Consider the following 22,257-nt stretch of genomic DNA (forward strand, 5'->3'; position numbering starts at 1 on the left):
AAGTGTGTGGTTGTTCTCAGTAGACCGTCTTCAGGGTAGATATTGAGATCCAAAAAAAACAGTTGGACACGGGATGCTGTGCTTGTGAATTTTAGGTAGGGATTTTGTAGGTTCAGCCTCGAAACATGTTGACGCACCCAGGAGGTCATGTACATTAATTACACTATACCTCCATCACACCCCTTTTTAACAATACCAGGACAGAGGTATATTACAATTCTTCATAGCCTCACTTGCCAGGTATTTTTTAGACATTCACTTAGCATTCACCTCTAACCCTACCTTTCACTACCCTCACACACTATACATAACGATTATATCACTGCCCCCGCGTACTCGCTGGTCAGAAGCACGCCGCGTTCCTTAGAGGGAGGCGAAGACCCCAATGATGAAGCATGACATCAAGGGCTCTTTTGGTGCGTGAGGGGTATTTAAAGAACACTGTGCATCCCACCATTGTAGGAGGCACACCCCCTTATTTTTCCCGTCTTTCACCTATCTTATGTGGGTGGATTCTCTTTGTTTATTAACTATGTCCTGTATCATACCAGTGGCTGAGGAAACAACTCCCAGGGCCACAATCAGCTACAAGCCATCCAGAAGGTTCTGCGTTTGCCAGATCAGTAGTATATTTATCTTAAGCCACACTACAGAATAGTAAATATTAAATACTATTCCCATCGCACAAGTTACTTACCTTCGGTAACGATATATCTGTAAGAAACAGTAGTTAGTATTAGATTCCTTACCTTAGAATATCCCCAGGAGTCAGACTGGATCCGGAAATTTTTGCGTAGCAGTACCCATGCGCGTCGGTAGGTGTCGTCCGCGGCTCCGCGTCCATCCAAGGTATCGTGGGCGTCGTGATGACGTCGTCGGAGTACTTAGACGCCGCCTCCGCGCGCGGACGTCAGTTCTTATACACAGCTTTTCCGCGCCAGAAACGCAGAGCCATGATAAAAACCAACACTGGTGCCATGAAACTAGGGCCCTGAAAGGGAATGACCTTAACCCTAGATATCGGTTCGCAGAACGGGGAGGATGGGTGGGGCGGTAAGGAATCTAATACTAACTACTGTTTCTTACAGATATATTGTTACCGAAGGTAAGTAACTTGTGCATCTGAAAGAAACAGGTTAGTATTAGATTCCTTACCTTAGAATAGATACCCCAGCAATACCAACCCCGGTGGTGGGTCTGCAAACTAATGATCACACCAGAAAGCCTGGAGGACGGAACGGCCAAAGAAGCCATCCCTACGGACTTCGCTGTCCAGGCAGTAGTGTCTTGCAAACGTGTGCAGCAAGGCCCACGTAGCTGCCTGACAAATGTCCTGAAAGGGGACTCCCCGGCCCAGGGCAGTAGTAGCCGCCGTGGCCCAAGTGGAATGGGCCCTCAACCCAACAGGAGGCTCCTTTTTAGCCAAAGAGTAGCATGCCTTGATGCACAACACGACCCACCGAGAGATGGTCCGTTTGTGCACCGCCCGCCCCTTCTTAGCGCCCACGTAAAGTAACAAAGAGTTGGTCATCCACCCGGAACTGGCGTGTGCGGTCTAGATAGAATGAACGTGCACGTTTTGGGTCCAGACGAAGGAGCCACTCTTCCTCTTTAGAGGGATGCGGAGGCGGAAAGAAGGTGGGCAAAGTGATGGACTGCCCGATGTGGAAGGCTTTGACTACCTTGGGCAGGAAAGAGGGTCTTGTCCGCAACACAACCTTGTCCGGATGGACAGAAAGGAAATGAGGTTTAGAGGAAAGGGCCTGGAGCTCACTCACTCTCCTGGCAGAGGTGATGGCAACCAGGAAAGCAGTCTTCCGAGTAAGAAGGCGAAGAGGACAGTTATGAAGTGGCTCAAAGGAAGCGCACATCAGGTAAGTCAAAACCAGATTCAAGCCCCACTGGGGCATCATGAAAGGAACAGGGGGAAACATATGAGTGATGCCCTTCAAAAATCTGTTAATAATTGGGGACTTAAACAAAGAAGGCTGATCAGGTAGCCTCAAGAAGGCGGAAAGGGCAGAAAGGTAGCCCTTGATAGTGCCCAGAGCAGAGCCCTGCTGGGCAAGAGAAAGGAAGAGGAGAACCCCTGAAAGAGGGGCAGAAAGGGGATCCACAGCCTTTGCTGTGCACCATGCCACAAATTTGTTCCACCTGCAGGCGTATACCGATTTTGTGGAGGGACGCCTGGCTGCCAGAATTACGTCACAGACTTCAGGAGGCAAGTCAAATGGCCTCAACTGCCGCCGCTAAATCTCCAAGCATGGAGGTGGAGACTGGACAGTTTTGGGTGGAGGACCGTCTCCTGCTGCTGCGACAGAAGGTCCTCCTGAAGGGGCAGACGAATCGGGGGATCGACTGACATGCTGAGTAGCTCGGGATACCAGTATCTTCGTGCCCAGTCCGGAGCCACAAGGATGACTTGGGCCCGGTCGCACTTGATCTTCTTCAGCACTCTGGGCAGAAGTGGTATAGGCGGAAAGGCGTACAACAGACTCCACTCGCGACGAAAAGCGTCTCCGAGCGAGTGCCGCCTTGGAAATTCCAACGCGCAGAACTGATGACATTGCACGTTCTCTTCTGTGGCGAATAGATCTAACCAAGGCTCTCCCCACTGCTGAAAGAGGCCTTGCGCCACGTCCGAGTTCAGACGCCATTCGTGATCCATCATGCACCGACGGCTGAGTTCGTCCGCCCTGGCGTTCAGAGAACCTGCCAGGTGTTGAACCACCAGGGTCACGCCCTGATGTTCCAGCCACTGCCAGAGGCGCAGAGCCTCCTGGCATAGGGTCCACAACCCCACCCGCCCTGTTTGTTGCAGTACCACATGGCGATGGTGTTGTCCGTGAACACCTGCACTACACTCCCCCGGACTGAGGGGAGGAATGCCTTCAGTGCAAGTCGGATCGCCCACAGCTCCAGAAGGTTGATGTGGAGCCGGGACTCCGCCGGAGACCAGAGGCCTCTGATCTCCGCCTCTCCCATGTGGCCCCCCCAGCCCTGGAGGGACGCGTCCGTCACAACTACGTGCTCCGGTTGGGGTAGGCAGAGGGATCTGCCACTGACCCAATCGCGGTCCGTGAGCCACCACTGCAACTGTCTTGCAGTGCCCTCCGAGATCAGGACATGGTCGGACAGGTTGCCCTGATGCTGGGCCCACTGAAACTTCAGGTCCCACTGCAGAGCCCGCATCCGCCACCGGGCATGATGCGCCAGAAGGATGCAGGAGGCCATCAGCCCCAGAAGCCGCAGCGTCAACCTGACCGAGACTCGGGATAAAGCCTGAAAGATCGGAATCAGAGCCTGAATATCCCAAACCCGCTGCTCGGGAGGATAAAACCGAAACTGCGCCGAGTCTAGAACCGCTCCGATGAGGAGGAGCTTCTGAGAGGGGCACAGGTGTGACTTCGGCACATTGATAGATAACCCCAGCAGGTGCAGGAGGTCGGCCGTAGTCTGGAGGTGACTGACGACTGTCTGGGGCGAGCCCGCCTTCAACAACCAGTCGTCGAGGTAGGGGAAGACTGAAACCGCTAACCTGCGCAGATGAGCTGTGACCACCGCCATCACTTTCGTGAACACCCGTGGGGCGCTGGTAAGGCCAAAGGGGAGCACGGTAAACTGAAAGTGCTCGTGGCCTACCGTGAACCGCAGGTATCGCCGGTGGGCCGGCAGGACGGGGATATGAAAATAAGCGTCCTGCAAGTCCAACGCTACCATCCAGTCTCCTGGGTCCAGGGTAGCTAAGACCTGAGCCAGTGTCAGCATCTTGAACTTCTCCTTCCGGAGGAAGCCGTTGATGTTCCTTAGATCCAAGATAGGACGTAGGCCCCCTTTGCCCTTCTTGGGTACCAGAAAGTAGTGGGAGTAACAACCACACCCTACTTCTGGCCCAGGAATGCGCTCGATGGCCCCCTTGGCCAAGAGGGCCGTAACTTCCTCTTGCAGAAGTTGCAAGTGATCCACCGACACGCGGTGGTACTGTGGTGGCATGGCTGGAGGGGTCGCCTCGAAGGGGAGGGAGTAGCCCCTTCGGACGATTTGCAGCACCCACCTTTCCGATGTGACAATGCGCCAGTGGAGGTGGTGATGACGAACCCTGCCCCCCACCGGCGTCATATGGGCCTGAAAACTCGGACTAGGAAGGTTTTGAGGCGGATGCTGCAGGGGTTGGTGTGACTGGCCTCGCCGTTGTCCCCGACTGCCACCACAGCAGTTTCCACGTCCGCTGCCGTGCTGAATAGTAGTTTGCGGCCCGTGGCTGGCAGAACGTGTGGGGGCGCCCCTTCCTTGGCCACGAAAGGGGCGAAAAGCAGCCGTTTGCTGGCGCGGGGCCGAGAGGCCCAAGGACTTGGCCGTAGTCCTGGAGTCCTTAAAGCGCTCGAGCGCATGGTCTGCTTTGTCGCCGAAGAGGCGACGGCCATCGAACGGAATGTCCATAAGTGTGTTTTGGACATCAGCCGAGAAGTTGGCAGACCTCAACCAGGCGTGGCGACGAATCGCCACCGTCGTTGCCATCGCTCTGCCTAGAGAGTCAGTAGTGTCCAGCCCACACCGGATGGAATAACGCGCCGCATCTCGACCCTCCACAAGGGCTTGGCCGAGTTTAGCCCGGACCTCCAACGGGCATTCTGGCAGCATGTCCGCGACTGTATCCCACAGAGAGTGGGTGTAGCGGCCCAAGAGGCATGCGGTGTTGACTGACCGCAATCCTAAACTCAGGGAGGAGAAAACCTTCTTTCCGTATTGCTCGTACCTCTTGGAATGCGGTCTGGGAATTAGAGGTCTGGATGACCAGGCTCTCGGGGGTGGGGTGGGTAGACAGAAAGCAAGAGTCGCCCGGAGCCGGGCGGTGGCGCCTGGCCACGTTCATATCCACAGGCTGACCTGTAGCGGACTTGGACCAAGTGCCTAGAAGAACGTCTGATAAGGCCTCATTAAACAGCAGCAGAGGCTCGGCCGAGCTTGCCTGTGGTTTAAGGACCTCAGTGAGGAGGTTAGTCCTCACGGCCGCGTCGGGGAGCTCAAGGCCCAAGGCCTTGGACGCCCTCATCAGCACCGTGCTATAGGCAGCCCCCTCCTCCGTAGCCACGCTAGGAGGGGAGACAAAACCAGTGTTGGGCGAAGTGTCCAGACCACTGGCCTCCCCAAGCTCTCCTGTCCAGTCCGCAGAAGACTGACACTCATGTGCCAGAGGGTCCTCAGATCCCTCCCAATCCCCCTAGTCACCCATCGCCTGGTACTCAGGCTCGAAGGATGGGGTCGGGTCTTAGAAGTAAAAATCTCCCATCGGTGTCGAGAGCGGCGTCGAGCGGCGCCTCTCCGACGCCGGACCCGAATCGAGGGCAGGACCAGGGACGGCGTCGTCCTGGGACGGCGCCGGGGGCGACACCCTTGGGGCCGGCGCCGGCGAGGTCGTGAGGTCGCCCGGCGGCGACCCGGATCCAGTGGGGCCCTGCAGCGTTGGGACCGAAGTCGCCGACGGCGCCGAGGCCGAAGCACCCGGCCCGCGTGGGGACCCAGTCGGGACCGCTTGGCCCGAAGGCGCCGCGGAACCAGACGGATGAGCGAGTGACCTGATGGCCATGAGGAAGTCATCAATCTCCCCCGGCGTCGCGTTCTGGCCAGGGACCGGCGGGTATGGAGCAGGCCGCGAGCGTCGGGGGGAGTCAGAAGAGCGATGGTGCCTCTTCGACTTCTTGTGCCTCTTACCTGAGGACTTCGAGCCCGAAGACCGATGACGACTCCCGGAACTGTGGTGACTCCGGCCCTGCGACCGGTCCCTTGACCTCCTTCCGGACCGGGACCTCGAGCGGCGCGGGGCGGACTGCCGAAGCTCGAGTCGCTTACGGGACCGCTCTCGTCTAGCTTTAGACATCAGGGCCCGGCAGTCGGAGCAGGACTTGTCGTCGTGGTCCGGGCCTAGACAGTGCAGGCACCGGCGATGGGGGTCGGTAACAGGGCTTGAACCCGGGCATCCCTACCGGCACCGTCGGAGTCGAGAGTCTTCAAAAGTAGATCAAAAAGGATCGTAAAAAGTTATTAAAAAATTGACTAGGGTACAACTTTTTCCGGATCTGCGCTTGCTGGCGCGGAAAAAAGAAGAACTGACGTCAGCGCGCGGAGGCGGCGTCTAAGTACTCCGATGACGTCATCACGGCGCCGACGACGGGCGCGGAGCCGCGGACGACGCCTACCGACGCGCATGGGTACTGCTACACAAAAATTTCCAGATCCAGTCTGACGCCTGGGGATATTCTAAAGTAAGGAATCTAATACTAACCTGTTTCTTTCAGATACCATCATATGCACTGCACTGATCAAACCAAACACAAAATGAACCCTCAGTTCTATATAATGGAGGCCTAACTGGAGAAAAACTCACCTACCTAGAATGCATTCTTTTAGAGGACAGTTTCCCTCACCCACGAAGGGTGGCATGCTTCATCATTGGGGAACCTTCTTGTATCATGATGTCTAGTCATGATACGGGCTACAACCCCCTCACTGAGAGGGAGGAGCTCAGGGATGTTTTTGTACTAAGTGGAGGTATATACTAAATACCCAATGAAGGAGCTTTTTGATATAGTATATACCTCTACCTATAAAATGTTGTGTTTGGTTATTCAAATCTGAGGAGCAAACCCTTGCAGGTCTTTAAATCTCTTTAAATCTTATCTAACCCCTCCCCCCTTTTGTGAATTACTGCAAAGATCAAAGCCATGCAATTATTTTAAGTGTACCCTGCTCCCTCAGTGGTACATCCTTTCAAGTCATGCTGATCGTTTAAGTCCCATTGACAAATGATATTCTGTGATCAACCTACATATGCATTGTAAAAAAGTTACATTTAACCTACCACATTCACCAACGCTTAGAATGGCGCGTCTTGCAGGCACGATTCTGAAGACTCATCAGAAGTGATTTATCTCACGATTGGAGAAAGATTCACCCCTGACTTTAGAAGAGGTGACCGCTGACCTGGGTAGTAGCGTTTCGCACATGGCATGAGAATTCAGCTACAGTGTTGTGCACAAGATTTGAATGAATTTTGAAATTTATATTTTTCGACAATCCTTGAAATTTGAGGTTCAGGACTAAAAGAGAACCAATTGTGTTTTGATAGGACTACCTAAGAGTGTACTTCCTTTATTGAATAGGTGGACACTCCTCCCCCCCCCTTTTTTTGTTTTGACCTATTGGGTGAAAAGTGAAAAGGAATGATTTTGTATGAATATTGTTAGTTTTCACTTGTCTTTTATATATAAAAGTTGTATATATGTGTATATTTATATATGTGTATATTGTGCGCTGTAAAATAGTACTATAAAAATAAGGATGAAGTATCTCACTGGATTACTATAATTAAAATATGTAATCTTGATTTCAATGGTATGCGATGGTTTCTTTTTCAAAAAAATAAATTGAATTTTAGGACATTGTATAGGGAATTGATAGTCCCCTAGTACTTAAAGATCATCACATATTGAACTCTCCGTGCCATTTTGTGTATTTACCAGTAGAATGGCATCAAGGCCATAATTACAAAAGGTATTTCACAGCTTAACTACCGTTTGAAGCCAAGCAATTGTCCATCTGAGCAGAACAAAACAAATTGCAATGTCCTTCAGCACACAAAACCATGAACATAATCTTCACATCTGTAAACTTGTAATACCATTTCTACATTACCTACAAGAGAGAAAGAAAGAGGGATCACAGGTTACTACTGTGAAGATCACAACAGTGCACAAGTTAGATTCAAATTTTCCTTTTCTGGAGTTTTAAGTGCCTTATGCCATTGGACACTGATAGGTATTTGCAGTATTCTCTATTATTTTGCAGCTTTCACCTTGCCCTTCCAGATAACTCTCTTGTGAAAGGCCTACTCTCGCTACCCACTGTAAATTTGGTCTTCTGGTGATAGGTATGGGCTTGGCTCTCTGCCGTACATTGCTGTGAGGAGGAACTGGGATAGGATGGAAAACACACAGTCCTCAGACTATCTCACTGAGGTCTTCTACTGACTGAGCTTACTTTTTCAAATAATTAAAAACTAATGCCCCTAGCCCTTTCCATTACCACATCCAATGGCACCCACCTGCCATATCATTGTTAGTTGGGGTACACTGCCACACACCTTTCTAACATTATTGATTAAGCTAAGACCCTTCCCTTAAGTTGTATGGACCATTAGCAAAAAAGAAAAAAAGTTTTCGATCATTGCCAAAACAGCTTGCACTATCACCGAGCGGAAAATGGGAGGAGTCTGTCTGCCCTACGATATCAAACTGAAAAAGAAACAGTTACTTACCTGAAACTGTATTTCTCCAGTCCTGGTGTAGAATCACATCCGTGCATTATTCCCAAGCATCTATAGTATAGTACACATACACTCAAAATAAAAATGAAACGGCCATGGACTATCATTAGCCTATCCACCTCATTTCATGACCCAGACTCTAGCCAAAGAAGTGCAGAGGCTCAGAGCTCCAACTACCAACAGTATACTCATTGTCAGATTAGATTTTCTGTTTATTTATAACACATTTTATTGATTTTGTTACAGACATAACCATCATCCATGTACTGAAGCTTATATATTACAACATTTAGGACTGATAAAATAACAACTGTTTTTCGGGTGAGTGTTTGTTTACAGCAAAACAGACTATATTACCTCCTGGAGTCGCTCTGTCCCTCTCTCAGACAGGTGTCTAATTGCCATACGTTCTTACTTCATCATCCAGTGTTTGTGATAGTGCCCCCCTTCCCTATGTTGGCAGCATTTGGAACATATTTTGTAATTTTTGTGTGGGCAGACCCTTACCGCATAAACCTACTGTCAGATTTTCACAGTTTGGCAAGTGTAACAATTGGTTGCCTCATGAAGAGGAAGGAGTTTGCATCATAAACTACAAAACATCAATGAACAGTACTGCTGTTAATACACAGCTTGTTTCAGATCATTTTAATGTGTGGTGTACTCAATGTCAGTCCTTTAATGCAATGAGTGCGATTTTGTCTCTCTGTTTCTAGGGATCATTCTAATTGATTACTTCTCAATCTAGAAGACTGCTTGAATGCCATTGCACATAACAAAGTGTGCATTTTAATTGTATTCCAAACAACCTTCAGATGGTTAGATTGCCAAATTTTCTTCCATCAATGATAATTTCACTCAGATTCATTACATTTTCTAATTCTTAAATTCCTTTTGCTAAAACTTTTACTTGAATGTATATATGACATTACCACTCCACTGATCCCAATGTGCTCTTCCCTCTTTCTGCAGGTTACGATTGTTATATTAGCCTGGACTAAGGTCAACACTGACTCCCTGTTTCTGACTGGACCCAATCTGGGAGGTGAGGAGCAAAAGGTAAAGTCATGTTAGCTCATTGGAGAAGGGTGGTACCTCATTTTTCAAGCCCCATCTCCTTTAAAATAGAGTGACTTCCCTGTTCTGATCAGTGAAGGCAGCATGATGTTTTCCATACTTTTCACTGAGGAGGCCAGCTTGGTTCAGTCCAGGATGGAGGATGGCTAGGAGACCTACTCCCACTGTTCACTGACATAGAAGGTTGGCTTGTTTCCAAACTCACCCGTAAGCACTACTGTCTGTGGGAGCCGGCCAGCTCAGTGGAGTCCTTGCCTTGAAAGTAGATGCTACATCCTGAGCCTGTGTGGAGGCAAAGAGGTGCTGAACCCTGGTCTGTGCAGGAAGCCCTCTACAAGACATATGTTTAAAGTGACTGTCAGCAATACTATCTGATCCACTTTTGGTGCAACTTATGTAATATAAACTGGGACTATGACAGGACTCAAATTTATTGGAAAAATATTCTGTATAGTGACAATTGATCTTACGCTCTCCTGCTGTTTTCACAATTGTGGATAGGGAAATGTTAAACACTTGAAAAATTATACACATTTAAAGGAGTTCCTTTAACTGATCGGTAATGCCACAGATGTACTCAGTTGCTTTCATCAACATCAATTGTGGTCATTTATTATACAAATTAAATCATAAGACATACAACAGCACAGAACAAGCTTACCTTTTTAGTGTTAAAGTCTGTGTCAGCATCTGTTTCAGGTCATTAGATCCAGACTCTTTTAAATTGCCAAGGAAACTGTGAGTGTTCAAATAGAAATGGTTTGTTTTTCCACTCTGTGTCTGGCAGGTTAACTCCCCATTATGTAGCATCAATGGTTTATGTGAAAATGGCAATTTCGTCCCTCCGGCCAATATTACTTTCGATCCTGTGAAAAAAATCAAACGAATGAAAACAAATTAGCAAAAATAAATGTTCTGTATTTTTTTTTTATGTTCGCTGGATGGTCTATTACAAATGAGTGGCATTATGTATAATGTCCTGCATTCACAAATTCAGTAAAGATAATTGATAAGTGATAGCTGTTTTATCAGTGCCTGTTTATAGAATGGGCAAGTTGGTTGTGTTTATTGAGATGAGGGATCATAAGGACATATAGAACCTGTCATTTAAGATGTCAGCCACCCAACTCACTGATTATAGTACAGCTCATAAGTAAAGATCATTTAAGATAAATTAATGCCTTCAGGGAAAGTTAAGCGGCTCTACAAACAAAAATAGTGCACCACACACTACTTAAGGGTATCTTGAATCTCTGTTCTCAGTAGAGATTGGATGAAACCCATTGGAATTTTTTATAATGTCTCAGCCGACTGATCATCTGTTCTCAGTTCAGCGAGGTAGGAATGCTAAAAGAAGCAGTATAAGTGAACAATTCCCAAAGCCCCTGTGAGACCCTAAGACCCCCAACCTAACAACAGGGCAGTTTGGACAGTTAAAGGCGAAGTGTAAGTCGATTCATTGTGACTACAAGGGTTCCATCAGAGGACAATACTTTCCAAGTTGTTGGACCCCAGACTCTATCCATTATTGCGAAACTGTGAAGTACTCTCATGAATTACGCAGAGGACTCAGAAGCATTGAGGGCAAATGAGTTCCCTATATTTTGTCAACAGAAGTGTCAGGAAAGATCCCCGGTCAAATTCAAAGGATTTGAATCTATGCTCCAGGGCGAGCGTACATTTTCCAAGGCTAATATGTCCCAAAGACTAGCCATCGATTCTCTCAGAATCCGGACTGTCTGCTTTCCACCAGATGTGCAAGGGTGTCTGGTATTCCACAGCCTCTCCAGCATTCGCCCTCTTGTTTTTATCTCACAAACTCTCTTGGGTGTGGTACTAATATGTGAGTAGCATCTGTTGCATTTCTTTCCCCTTGACAATAAGCATGTAAATTATGTCATATTGTGAATCCTCTCCCATTCTCCATCATTGAGCTCACTCACCTTCTCTTTTTCCCATCTTTTAGTGACCAGGGTTTTCCTCTCAGGCGTCACTTCCTGCAGCATCCTATACAATGCTGATATTATGTGGGTATTGTAACTCCTGTCTTTCAGCAATTTCTCAAAGCTAGTTAGCTGTCTGGAGGCTCCACTTCTGACCTCGGGTTGTAGACCCCAAGGCAGGACTTGTAGGCGGTGAAAACACGTAGTCTCTGGTAGGCCATATAGCTTCTTAATCATTTCCTCAAAGGGCTTGATGGTCCGATTTGAATGAATGAGTAAATGAATGAATGAAGTAGATTTATAGACAATTCAACTACTCAGAGGCGTCCTGGTGTTTGACCAGAAAGCGAAGTTAGTCCAGAAACAGCCAAGTTTTCAGATTTTTTCTGAAGAGAGAAAGGTTTTGAATGCTACAGATTGAAATTAGAAGAGAGTTCTAGGTTTCGGCAGCAAAATAGGAAAGTGATCTGCCTCCAGTCTATTTCTAATATAAAGAGATACAGAATTGTGAATAGTAAGGAACAAAATACAGGGAACCTTCTCGCTTCTTGACTGGCGCCAGTGTTAAGCCAGAAGTTGGGGTTCACAGGAAGGAATGTTCAAAAAAATCCTCACAGCAGCATTTTGTACCACTCAAAGTTGGTACTCCTAGTAATAGGTGTAGAAAATTGCTCTGCATATACTATATCAAAAAGAGGTATAGTGTGCATAGAGTCCAGTAGGTACTCAAAGGCATAGCAGAGGATAAAGTAAATAATACCTTACTCTCAATTTTGTGGTAGCTGGGCTGAGCAGGTAGGCTTATCAGAGGGCAGTGGGAATGCATTTGTTATATGTACTCATATAAGGGACAAACACATACCAAGGGCCAGATGTAGGTAATCCCAATTTACCTATTCTTAAATACCGAATTTTACCGATTTACCGTAAGAATACGTAAATGGGATGTAGATACATTTTCGGTAAAAATTACCGAATCGGTACGATTCGGTATTTATCGAATCGGTATTTACCGACCGGTATTGGGCTACCTACATCTGGCTCTAAATTACTAACTACAGGCCAACATTGGTAAAAATATTACTTTAGTTACTTTTATTTTAGGAACCAAGTGAATTCAGTTATAGGTAAGTAAACTTTTCAGAACTGCTATACTTTCAATTACAGTTGGCAAAGGTTTGTATAAGCATAATTGTTTTTTACAGGTACATGAAATGTGAAAGAGATGCTTTGTATTATTCTCAGAATCAACACTTATTGCAATACAGAGAAAACCCAATGCAGTCCTGTGGGAGGAAAGACAGGCAAGTAATTTCAGGTAAGCACTCGACGTACAAGTTCAGTCTTTGAAGGGTTTGACTAACATAAGGCAAGGGTCGGACCAAGGTAGGTACTGCATCACCAGCTGCAATGGGGGAGCAGGTAGAAGAGGTCACTGGGCCCAATGTTAGCCTGTGAGAGGTGGGAGCACCTCAAAGAGGCACCGATTGCAGGTAAGTACCACTGGTTCAGGGACGCAGGCCATGGGGGTGGAGGTCAGCACGGAAGCGGTCACCAAGTAGCACCAAAGCTGCACCACCAGTGATACAGGGGCGGGCGGGTTGCGGGGTCAAAGGAGGCATCGGGTGCCCTGAGAAATCAATTGAGATCCTTGGCAGAAGAAAACAGCTGCAGGCTCAAACCAGAAGACTGCCTGATGAAATCCAGCGACTGGAGTGGTGAGTTGGATAGTGGGGAGATGCAAGGACACCATTGGTTGGGCACTCTAGGGGCTGCGAGTGCAGGCATGTCTTTAGGCGTTGGGTTTCTCTCACAAGAGCCGGGCGCGGTGACCATTCAAGTTGAGGCTGAAGGCGTTGTGGGAAAGTTCATGAGAGGTTGTCCAATGTTAGATCCCAGGTCAGGATCGCCGGGGAAACGTTACTGGATCATTGGGCCACCTGGACTTGGGCCAAAGGCGATGGGTGCAGAGTGGTGCAGGGGTCGCGGATCCGCTTGAATTTGGAGTCCTTGGGTTGGTTTCTTGTTGGACAAATCCGGTGTCCACGGGAGAAAAGAGTCTTTGTCGAAGGAAGGAATTTTTTAACATCACTTATCACCCCCGACCCTACTGACACTCACTCCCATTCACTCACATAGCACCCACATTAAAAAGGTGCTCCGGCGTAGTCGCTTGTTGCAGCACTGCCCCGTCCGGCAGCCGGGCGGGAAGACCCCGATGATGAAGCATGACACCAAGGGCCCTTTTGGTGTGTGAGGGGTATCTTAACACATCTAGTGTATTCCAACAACAACAGGATACACACTAACCTTCTCGGAGGTGGACCTTTTTGATTACCAGTATCTTGACAAGAGGAGGGCGAGCCCACCTCGGTGCAAAACCAGCACCACCTCTTCCTTCCCTCCTTTTTTGATTTCCTTAATTTGTCGAAGGAAGCTCAGGCCTCTAGGGTTCTTGGAGGTTACTGGCTGCAGGACACGTCTGTTTCTGCAAGCAGGGTCCTTGAAAAGGGAGACAGGCCGGTAGGGCTGGGGCCAAGTCAGTTATCTTCTTACTCCTACGGCTCTTCTGTCCTTCTTAGGACGACGCTGAGTACAGGCTATTTAGGGCGAGCACAGCGAGGGGGCAGCCTGGTAAGGTGTCTTGTGGCTGGAAGTTGTTTAGGCACCTCGCTGCTGGTCGCGCTGGTCGCACGCTGCTAGTGCGCTGCACTGCGATATTTTAACGGCCCGTTTTGTATTTCTTTTAATTAAATTTTTATTATCCCCTGCTTTTATCTTTGCTTCTGCCCCTTACCTTGCACTATAATTCGGAAGGAATATCCACCGCTGCTTGGCGGGTCCGGTTCCGGGGAGGCTGTGGGTGGTGAGTGACATCTTGCTTTGGGAAGGGTTATTGAGCGCCATCTTGGAGCGTCCATATGATCGGGGACGCTGAGTACAGGCTATTTAATGCTCGCCCACTAGCGCGCAGCGGTAATCGCGCAGCGGAAGCGCCTTCACAGCGCCTTAGTCCTGCCCGTCTGCGCTCGTCAGCGTCTCGGAGGCGGACGAGGTAGGACCCTGGCTCTTTTTCACGGTTTGTCTGTTTGCCTTTTGTTGCTCTTTGGCTCAGATGGTTGTGTATAGTTCTGTCGAGCTGCGTGCTCTACGTAATCCCTCCCTTGGATGCCAACATGTTTTTCCTGGAGGTCGCTCCTGGAAGAAAGGATGTTCGCTGTGTGGCTGGCGGCCAGATCTTTCAACGGGGAGGACATCGTCATCTCCCAATCAGTACTGTCAGTGCGATCTCCTTAACACCAGATCCCTTGCCAGACACTCCACTGACATCTGAAACTTACTATCTGGCTCTAAAATATCCTGCCTGTTCCTAACCGAGACTTGGCTTGGGGAAGGCTCTGGCCCTGATGTGGCTAGTGCCTTACCGCCAAACTATACCATCTTAAGGAAGGACAGAGCTGACGGTAGGGGCGGGGGAGTGGCCCTCATTGTGGATAAGGGTCTAGTGTGTTCTACGTTCCCTGTTGAAAACATCTTTGGCTGTGAAGCACTAGGCTTTTCGCTCGGCCTCTCACCTCGTCAGACTTGCACTGGGCTCCTTGTTTATAGAGCGCCGGGACCCATTGGCTCGTTTTTTGACGATTTACAGGCAGCGCTCTCTGTGCCCTGAATGAGATCAGAGCACTGTATGTTACTGGGGGATTTAAATCTGCATATGGACATTGTGGCGGATCCGGATGCTTCTAAGCTGCAGGATATTACTGCGCTGCTTGGGCTTGTTCCTTATATCGACAGTCCAACCCACAATAAAGGCCATACAATTGACCAAATTTTGTCCACCAGGCAGATTGTGGTGTCTTTGCCACTGCCAGTGCTATGATCGGATCATTTTATAATAAATTTCTGCATCCCTTACGTGGCCATGGGAGGCCATAGAGTGCAGAAAGATTTGAAACAACAATCAAGGCCATTTCATTTAGTCACGGCGGAAATCTTTTCTGATGCTCTCCGTCTTCATCCTTGTGAACTGAAAGATGATTTGGAAAGAAACCTAGATTTGGTTCACAAGTGGTTGTTAGACAGATTTGATGAGGTGGCTCCAGCTAAGCCAGCGAAATCTGTATATAGGCATGCTTCGGCCCCCTGGTTCACTCCGTTGTTAAGGAAAATGCGCCAAGATTGTAAAAAGGCCGAAAGAGTGTGGCGGCGCAAATACGACTCAGAGGATAAATTAAAATATCGTGATGCAATTAAGATGTATCATAAGTACATTTCTGAAGGCAAAAAGGATTATCTTGAGTGCAGAATCGATAAGGCGGAAAACAGTAGCAAAGAACTCTTCAGAGTGGTGAAGGAGTTTGTTTCCCTGGCTGCATGCGCGCCTTCGCTTTCACACTCCGAAGCTTGGATTAGCCAACTGGGAGACTTTTTTGTACATAAAATAAAGACGATTCAGGACTCGTTTTGCACTACGGATTTCAATCCGACGGTTAGTGTACCGATCTCTCCATCGGCATCTGCTGAAGAGAATTGTCCTGTACTATCGGTCTTTCCACCTTTGTCCTGTGGCTCCTCCTTGGATCTTTTGTCTGGGCTTCGCTCTGGCTCTCCATTGGATCCTTGTCCAGCGTGGTGCCTGGGTAAGGTGGCGTCGGCAGTTAACATCCTGGCTAACCCTTTGCTCAATCTTTCCTTGAGTACGGGAATGGTCCCTCTGGCATGGAAACACGCACTGATTCTGCAGCTACTCAAAAAGCCAACTCTAGATCCCCTGGTGCATGCTAATTATAGGCCAATCTCCCTGCTCCCTGCTCTGGCGAAGGTGGTTGAGAAACATTTGCAGCTCTCGATTACCAATTTTATCGAGAGCAATAACATCTTCCATGATTCTCAATCTGGCTTCCGTGCAAATTATAGCACGGAGACAGCCCTTCTTGAGGTCACCGAAGCTATCAGAGAAACTCTCGATCTTGGGGGAAAGGCTATCTTAGTCATGCTGGATCTGTCGGCGGCCTTTGACACCGTCCCACATGACGGTCTCCTTTCAAGACTCTGGGAGACCGGGTTTCGTGGGACGGTGCTGGACTGGTTTAAATCTTTTTTGTCCGGTCGTCGGCAGGTGATCTGGGCACCCCCGTTCTCCGCTGAAATGCCGCCGCTAGAGGTGGGAGTTCCACAAGGGTCTATCTTGAGCCCCACCCTTTTTAATATCTATATGGCCCCTTTGGCGGCGGTAGCGGAGGCATTCGGTGCCCAGATGATATCCTACGCTGATGACACCCAGCTCCTGTTTACCTGCAGGAAGGGAGAGGCTTTTGAGGGCGATAGGATCAGAGAGTGCCTGGGGGCGGTCTTTGCGTGGTTTCAGCGGCATAGCCTGAAATGCAACTCTGATAAGTCGGAGTTGCTTTTCTTTGGGTGTGCACCTGATCCATGCTGGAAAACCTGGTGGCCTCAGGATATGTTCCCTCCAGATAAGGTTGCGACACAAGCTAAAAATCTGGGTGTGCTGTGCGACGTCAGTCTTTCATTTAGACCGCAGATTCTGGGGCTGTCGGGGAAATGCTTCGGCATTCTGAAGATGCTGCGGAAGTTTCTCCCGCTGCTATCTTTGCAGTACAAAAAAACCATTTTCAGGCGTTAATTGGATCACGATTGGATTACGCCAATGCCTTATATGCAGGATTGCCTAAATACTTGATGGCCCGCCTGCAAATTGTGCCGAATTCGGACGCAAGAGCTATTTTTGGCCTTCCACGCAGGGCAAAAGCATCTGAATTGCTCATGCGGTTGCATTGGCTTCCCATCTCGAAAAGAATCACATTTAAGATTCTGACCCTGGCTTTTAAGGCCCTTCACTCTGTGGGCCCGATTTACATCAGGAAGCGCATGGCCTTTTATGCGCCTAGGAGGACTCTGCGGTCGGCTGTGCTGGCCAAGGCTGATGTCCCATCCATCAGACTTGCGCGGATGGGAGGACGGTCTTTCCGTTACCTGGCGGCACGCTGCTGGAATGAGCTCCCTGTCACCCTTTGGAAAGTCAACAGTCTCCTCTCCTTTAGAAAGGAGCTGAAGACTTGGCTTTTTTCTGCATGATTCTTCTGACCACTATGAGTTGCGGTGCCTTGTGTCTTTTAGTCTCAGGTCTCTTTGCCAAAGCGCCGGGACACCCCTCGGGGTAGCCGTGCGCTATAAAAGAGCTTGCACATAACAGGACGTCGAATCTGAGGGACAAGATTCAGGGGAGCCCTCAAATACTAATTTTAAGGGCATTACTGAGGTTGGAGGGTAGAAGCCAATGGCTACAGTCCCCTAGGGCGACTATAACCTTAAGGTCCCCCCTCCCTTTGGAGAGGGCCACATCCCTATTCCTATTGGAGCTAATTCTCCAAATCAAGATGAAGAATTCTCAAATGAGGGGTTTACCTGGGGGACGCTAGAGAGCCCGAAGCAAGACGGCCGCACATTAGTGCAGCTCCGCCGGCCAAGGGTTTAAAATCCACGCAATATCCGTCCATCCAACATCCCCTTCACTTTGAATAGAGGCGAATGCATGCCACGGAACCCTGAACCTACCGAACTGCCCGGAAAGACGTACGACAGCTGCGGTGTAGCTGTGACCGCGGCGGGCCCTGCCGGACCCGAGCTAACGTGCCTGACACGAAGCTGACTCTGGGAGGTGAGAGCGTAATAGACAAGCCGATCCTGCGGGGGCGACCTTGAGGTACAGCTGGCCAGCGGGAAGCGTGATAATGACTGTCTGTCATTAGGCGCAGGCCGCAGAACTGGTTGATCGATTGAGGCCCGCGGCGCCGCAATGCCGAAGGGGCTGGGCCTTGCGGAGCTGGGATACACCAACGTGACAGCGGCGCAGCTGGAGTGGCTGCGGCGGGGACACACACTGTGGTTGGGCAGCTGCTGGCAAAGAGAACCACACCGTGGGTGCGGGGCGACCTGATGACACCACTGTCGGCCAGCAAGTGGAGGCGCCATATTGTCAGCTCACGGTAGGCTCAGCCCAACACGGCGGCGGATTTCAGTGATATTGCTGGGTGTTCCCCCCCCACCCCCTCTGCAGGCAGGTTCGCGGGAGATGCAGGGTCTTCCATACAGCACGACCCAGACTTGGAGGGTGAGCACCGACAAGCGAGTAGCCTATGTGCATGAACGGGTCTAGGCCTAGAGAGTGGGCCGCAAGACGTTGCTGGTCCAGTGTGCAAGCTCAGTGCCCTGTTTCAATAAATCCCCTGCTTTGCTCTCCGGATATCCCATATCGAGCTGTTGGAGATAGTAAGCCTGGAACTGTGCAAAGCCAGACATCGTGCCCCTGTCTAGCCGACGCTTGCTGCCACTTTAGCTGTGAAGGTGATTACATTGTGACAAGATGGGAAAACCAGATAAAGGGTAGCCAAGGCCCACTTTTGAAGCCAAAAAACCACTGCGCTCAACACGAGGGGACTAGGGGGACGCTAAGAAAGATCCTGCCGACCGACTTTGTGTCAGCCAAACTGGACAAACAGGCCTCCAGACTCTCAGAAGCGTTCAACGACTGTCCACGGTGGAAGATGACATGCAGGCCACGACGAACAGGTGTTCTGAAATGGAGAAGCTAATCAGTGTCATCCAAGCCAAAAATGAAGACTTGGTGGCGTGTTCTCATCGCAGAAACGTGCGCATAGTGGGCATACCAGAGTCCACGAATACAGGCAAAATGGAGTTGTATGTGGAACATATGCTCACTTAGATGTCTGGCCAGGAAAACTTCTCATCTGTCCTGGTGGTTGAGCGTGTCCACAGGATGCTTTTTTGTTGTACAGGAAGGTAACAAAACCCACCGAAACCATAAGGCAGCTCCTTGTCCCTCTTTCCTATCACAACCAGGTCCTCTGCCTAGCCCACAACCACAAAAACTGGAATGGCATGGTGAGCAAAAAAACGATGGATTTAGGCCCATATCTCTGTACTGGAGTGAATGTATGACATTGTTCTGCATTCTGTCCATCAACTGTTGTTTTTGCATTTGTCACCCCGAGTGGTAAGGGTATGCTCAGACGTGGGTCCCGTGCTCTCCATGCCACTGGAATCAAGCTTTCCTGGCTGAAGAGGGGTGAAACCCCGAAACCGGTCCTAGGATGCTTGTTTCCAGTCCAGAGAGGACCTGGCTTGGCAGTTCGGGCTGGACAGTTCCCATGAGGCACAGGGTCAAGACTGATTTGCATATGGCTGTGTTCAAACTGGAATGGCATGGTGAGCAAAAAAATTATGGATTTAGGCCCAGATCTCTGTACTGGGGTGAATGTATGACATTGCTCTGCATTCTGTCATCAACTGTTTTTGCATAGCCCACAACCAGGCGGGCGGGGGTCACTATGGGCGAGAAAAGACAGGCGTACCTTTTACGGTGGTTCTATTGTCCGGTTGTCTTCACTGACATCAGGAGGTATTACGCGGCCTGTCCCCGATGTCACCCACCGCATGTTCCTAGGGCACCCCATTGTCCCCTCCCGATAATAGAGGTCCCTATTTCCATGGTGGGGATGGACCTGATAGGACCCCTCGTTACCTCAGCAAGAGGTTACCAATACATCCTGGTTTTGGTCGACTACGCAACACTATATCCCGAGGCCATCCCTCTTACCAGCATGACCAGTAGCAGAGTGGCACAGGGTCAGGTCCCCGCGGGAGCTACTGACTGACCAGGGAACACCTTTCATGTCCAGGTTGATGGCCCAAATATGTAAACTTGTAGGTGTACACTAAATACGTACCTCTGTCTACCACCCCCAGATGGACGGTTTAGTAGAGAGGTACAATCACACCATCACAAACATCCTCATAAAAACTGTCTCAGACACAGGGAGGGACTGGGACCAACAGTTTTACCATTAGCCCTCTTTGCGATCCAAACGCATGCCCAGTCTTCCACCGGTTAGAGCCCCTTTGAGCTGGTGTTTGTGAGGAAGCCCAGGACCCTATTAGACATGGCGGCGGAAAGATGGGAGGAGGAGGAAGACGAAGGGAGGGCTCTCCTTGACTTCGCAGCCGATCTCAAGGACCGACTGCCTACCCTGTGGGAGGAAGTACGACAGAATCTAGACACAGCCCAACAAAAGCAAAAGAGGGGATATGACCACCATACTACCCTGAGACAGTTCCTGGTCAGGCTAAAGTTCTCCTCCTTCTTCCCTCCTCTGTTAACAAACTCTTAGGCCAATGGCAATGCCCCTATATAGTGCTGGCCCAGGTCACAACTGTCACCTATAGAATAGCGATCCCACGCACAGGGAGGATGGGGCAGATATTCCACGCCAACCTCCTAAAGAAATGGAGAGACATTCCTGTGGCGAATGCAGTTCCCCCACTAACCTATTGATATCCGACAGCCAGCCCTTAGCCATTCTGTTTCCTCAGGTTGATGCAGTTGATGCGGTCCTTGACTACAACCAAATCCCCGGGGGTTCCCAGCTACTGTCGGAACAAGAGAGCACCCTCCTGTCAGTCGTGAACGACTTCCGGGATCACCCAAGTCAAGGAGAACCCCCCTTGTACAACACGACATCAAGACTGATGGGGCCAGTCCAGTAAGGCAAAGACCATATAGTATACCAGAAGCCAGAAGGTGGGTGGTGGAAAAAGTGGAGGACATGTTGAGCTGCGATATTATTGAGCCCTCTCACAGTCCCTGGTGCTCCCCGATAGTACTGGTTCCGAAACCCAACGTCACGGTGAGATTCTGTGTAGATTATAGGTGCCTGAACGCCATCTCCCGCTTCAATTCCTATCCAAAACTATAAGTGGATGAGTTGATAGAAAGGCTAGGTACAGCCCATTACCTGACAACCCTGGATCTAACAAAGGGATATTGGCAGATAGCCTTGACTTTCACAGCACAAGAAAAGACAGCATTCGCCACTCCTTTGGGCTTGTACCATTTCAAGGTCTTACCCTTTGGTCTCCATGGTGCCCCAGCCACTTTCCAACACCTCATGGATGTGGTGTTACGGTCACACCATGCCTATGCCGCCGCATACCTAGATGATATTGTGGTATTCAGTCGTACATGGGACCAACACACCACACACCACATAGCCCTATTGAACAGCCTTCTAGAAGCAGGACTAACAGCAAACCCTGAGAAATGCATGTTGGCCACAAATGCCATTCGATACCTTGGGTACCATATACAGGAAGGCCGGATACGGCCCCAGGTGGGTAAGGTGGATGCCATCAGGTCGTTAACAGCCCCCTTTACGAAGAAGGGCATCAGGGCCTTCCTGGGGTTAGTTGGTTATTACCCCGTTTCGCGGAAGAGGCTGCCCCCCTCACAGACATGTTGAAAAAGACATGTAAAAACACCACCAAAGAATGGACCCCTGCTCAGATACAAAGCTTCAATATCGCAATCCGGTCCTTATCTGTCCGGATTTCGAGAAAGACTTCACCCTACAAACAGACGCATCGGACAGGGACCTTGGTGCTGTCTTGTCCCATGATCTTGGCTCGGGGGAGCTACATCCCGTGGTCTACCTCAGTCGCAAGTTGCTGCCCCGGGAGGTCCGATATTCCACGATGGAGAAGGAGTGCTTGGCAATCAAGTGGGCTGTCTGTAAGAAAGTGACTGTATATACTGGAACAAAGTAAGGTACAGTGTGTACAGAGACCACAGTCCACAGAGGTTTGGCAGAGGCTAAAGTTAGATATAACCTTACTCTCTAAAGTGGTAGCTTGGTCGAGTAGTAAGGCGGTATCAGAGGACAGTGTAAAGCATTTGTTGTACACACAGTCAGCAAATGGTCTCACACACTCAAGAACTGAACTCTAGGCCAATTGTTTTGTATCAAAAGATATAGTTGTTTTATTTTAGAACCAACAAGGCATCAAAATATACTTTCTCAGAATGAATTCCTTTAGTTA

At 49.4% G+C, this 22,257-nt stretch overlaps 1 protein-coding gene across 2 annotated transcripts in view; it reads right to left on the bottom strand.

Moving 5' to 3' along the window:
• WDR19 (WD repeat domain 19) overlaps nt 1-22,257 on the bottom strand; it is a 740,406-nt gene that overhangs the window by 541,342 nt on the left and 176,807 nt on the right. Inside the window, exons 17-18 of one of the 2 annotated variants that reach the window (XM_078678328.1) lie at nt 10,062-10,266; nt 9,606-9,731 (exon numbers count right to left, since the gene is read on the bottom strand). In XM_078678328.1, coding sequence (XP_078534454.1) covers nt 9,606-9,731; nt 10,062-10,266 — 331 coding nt within the window. The remainder of the gene's footprint in view (nt 1-9,605; nt 9,732-10,061; nt 10,267-22,257) is intronic. The other variant, XM_078678329.1, reaches the window with a different exon arrangement.

The sequence above is a fragment of the Lissotriton helveticus genome, chromosome 2_2 (genome assembly GCF_964261635.1).
Source record: "Lissotriton helveticus chromosome 2_2, aLisHel1.1, whole genome shotgun sequence".
NCBI lineage: Eukaryota > Metazoa > Chordata > Amphibia > Caudata > Salamandridae > Lissotriton > Lissotriton helveticus.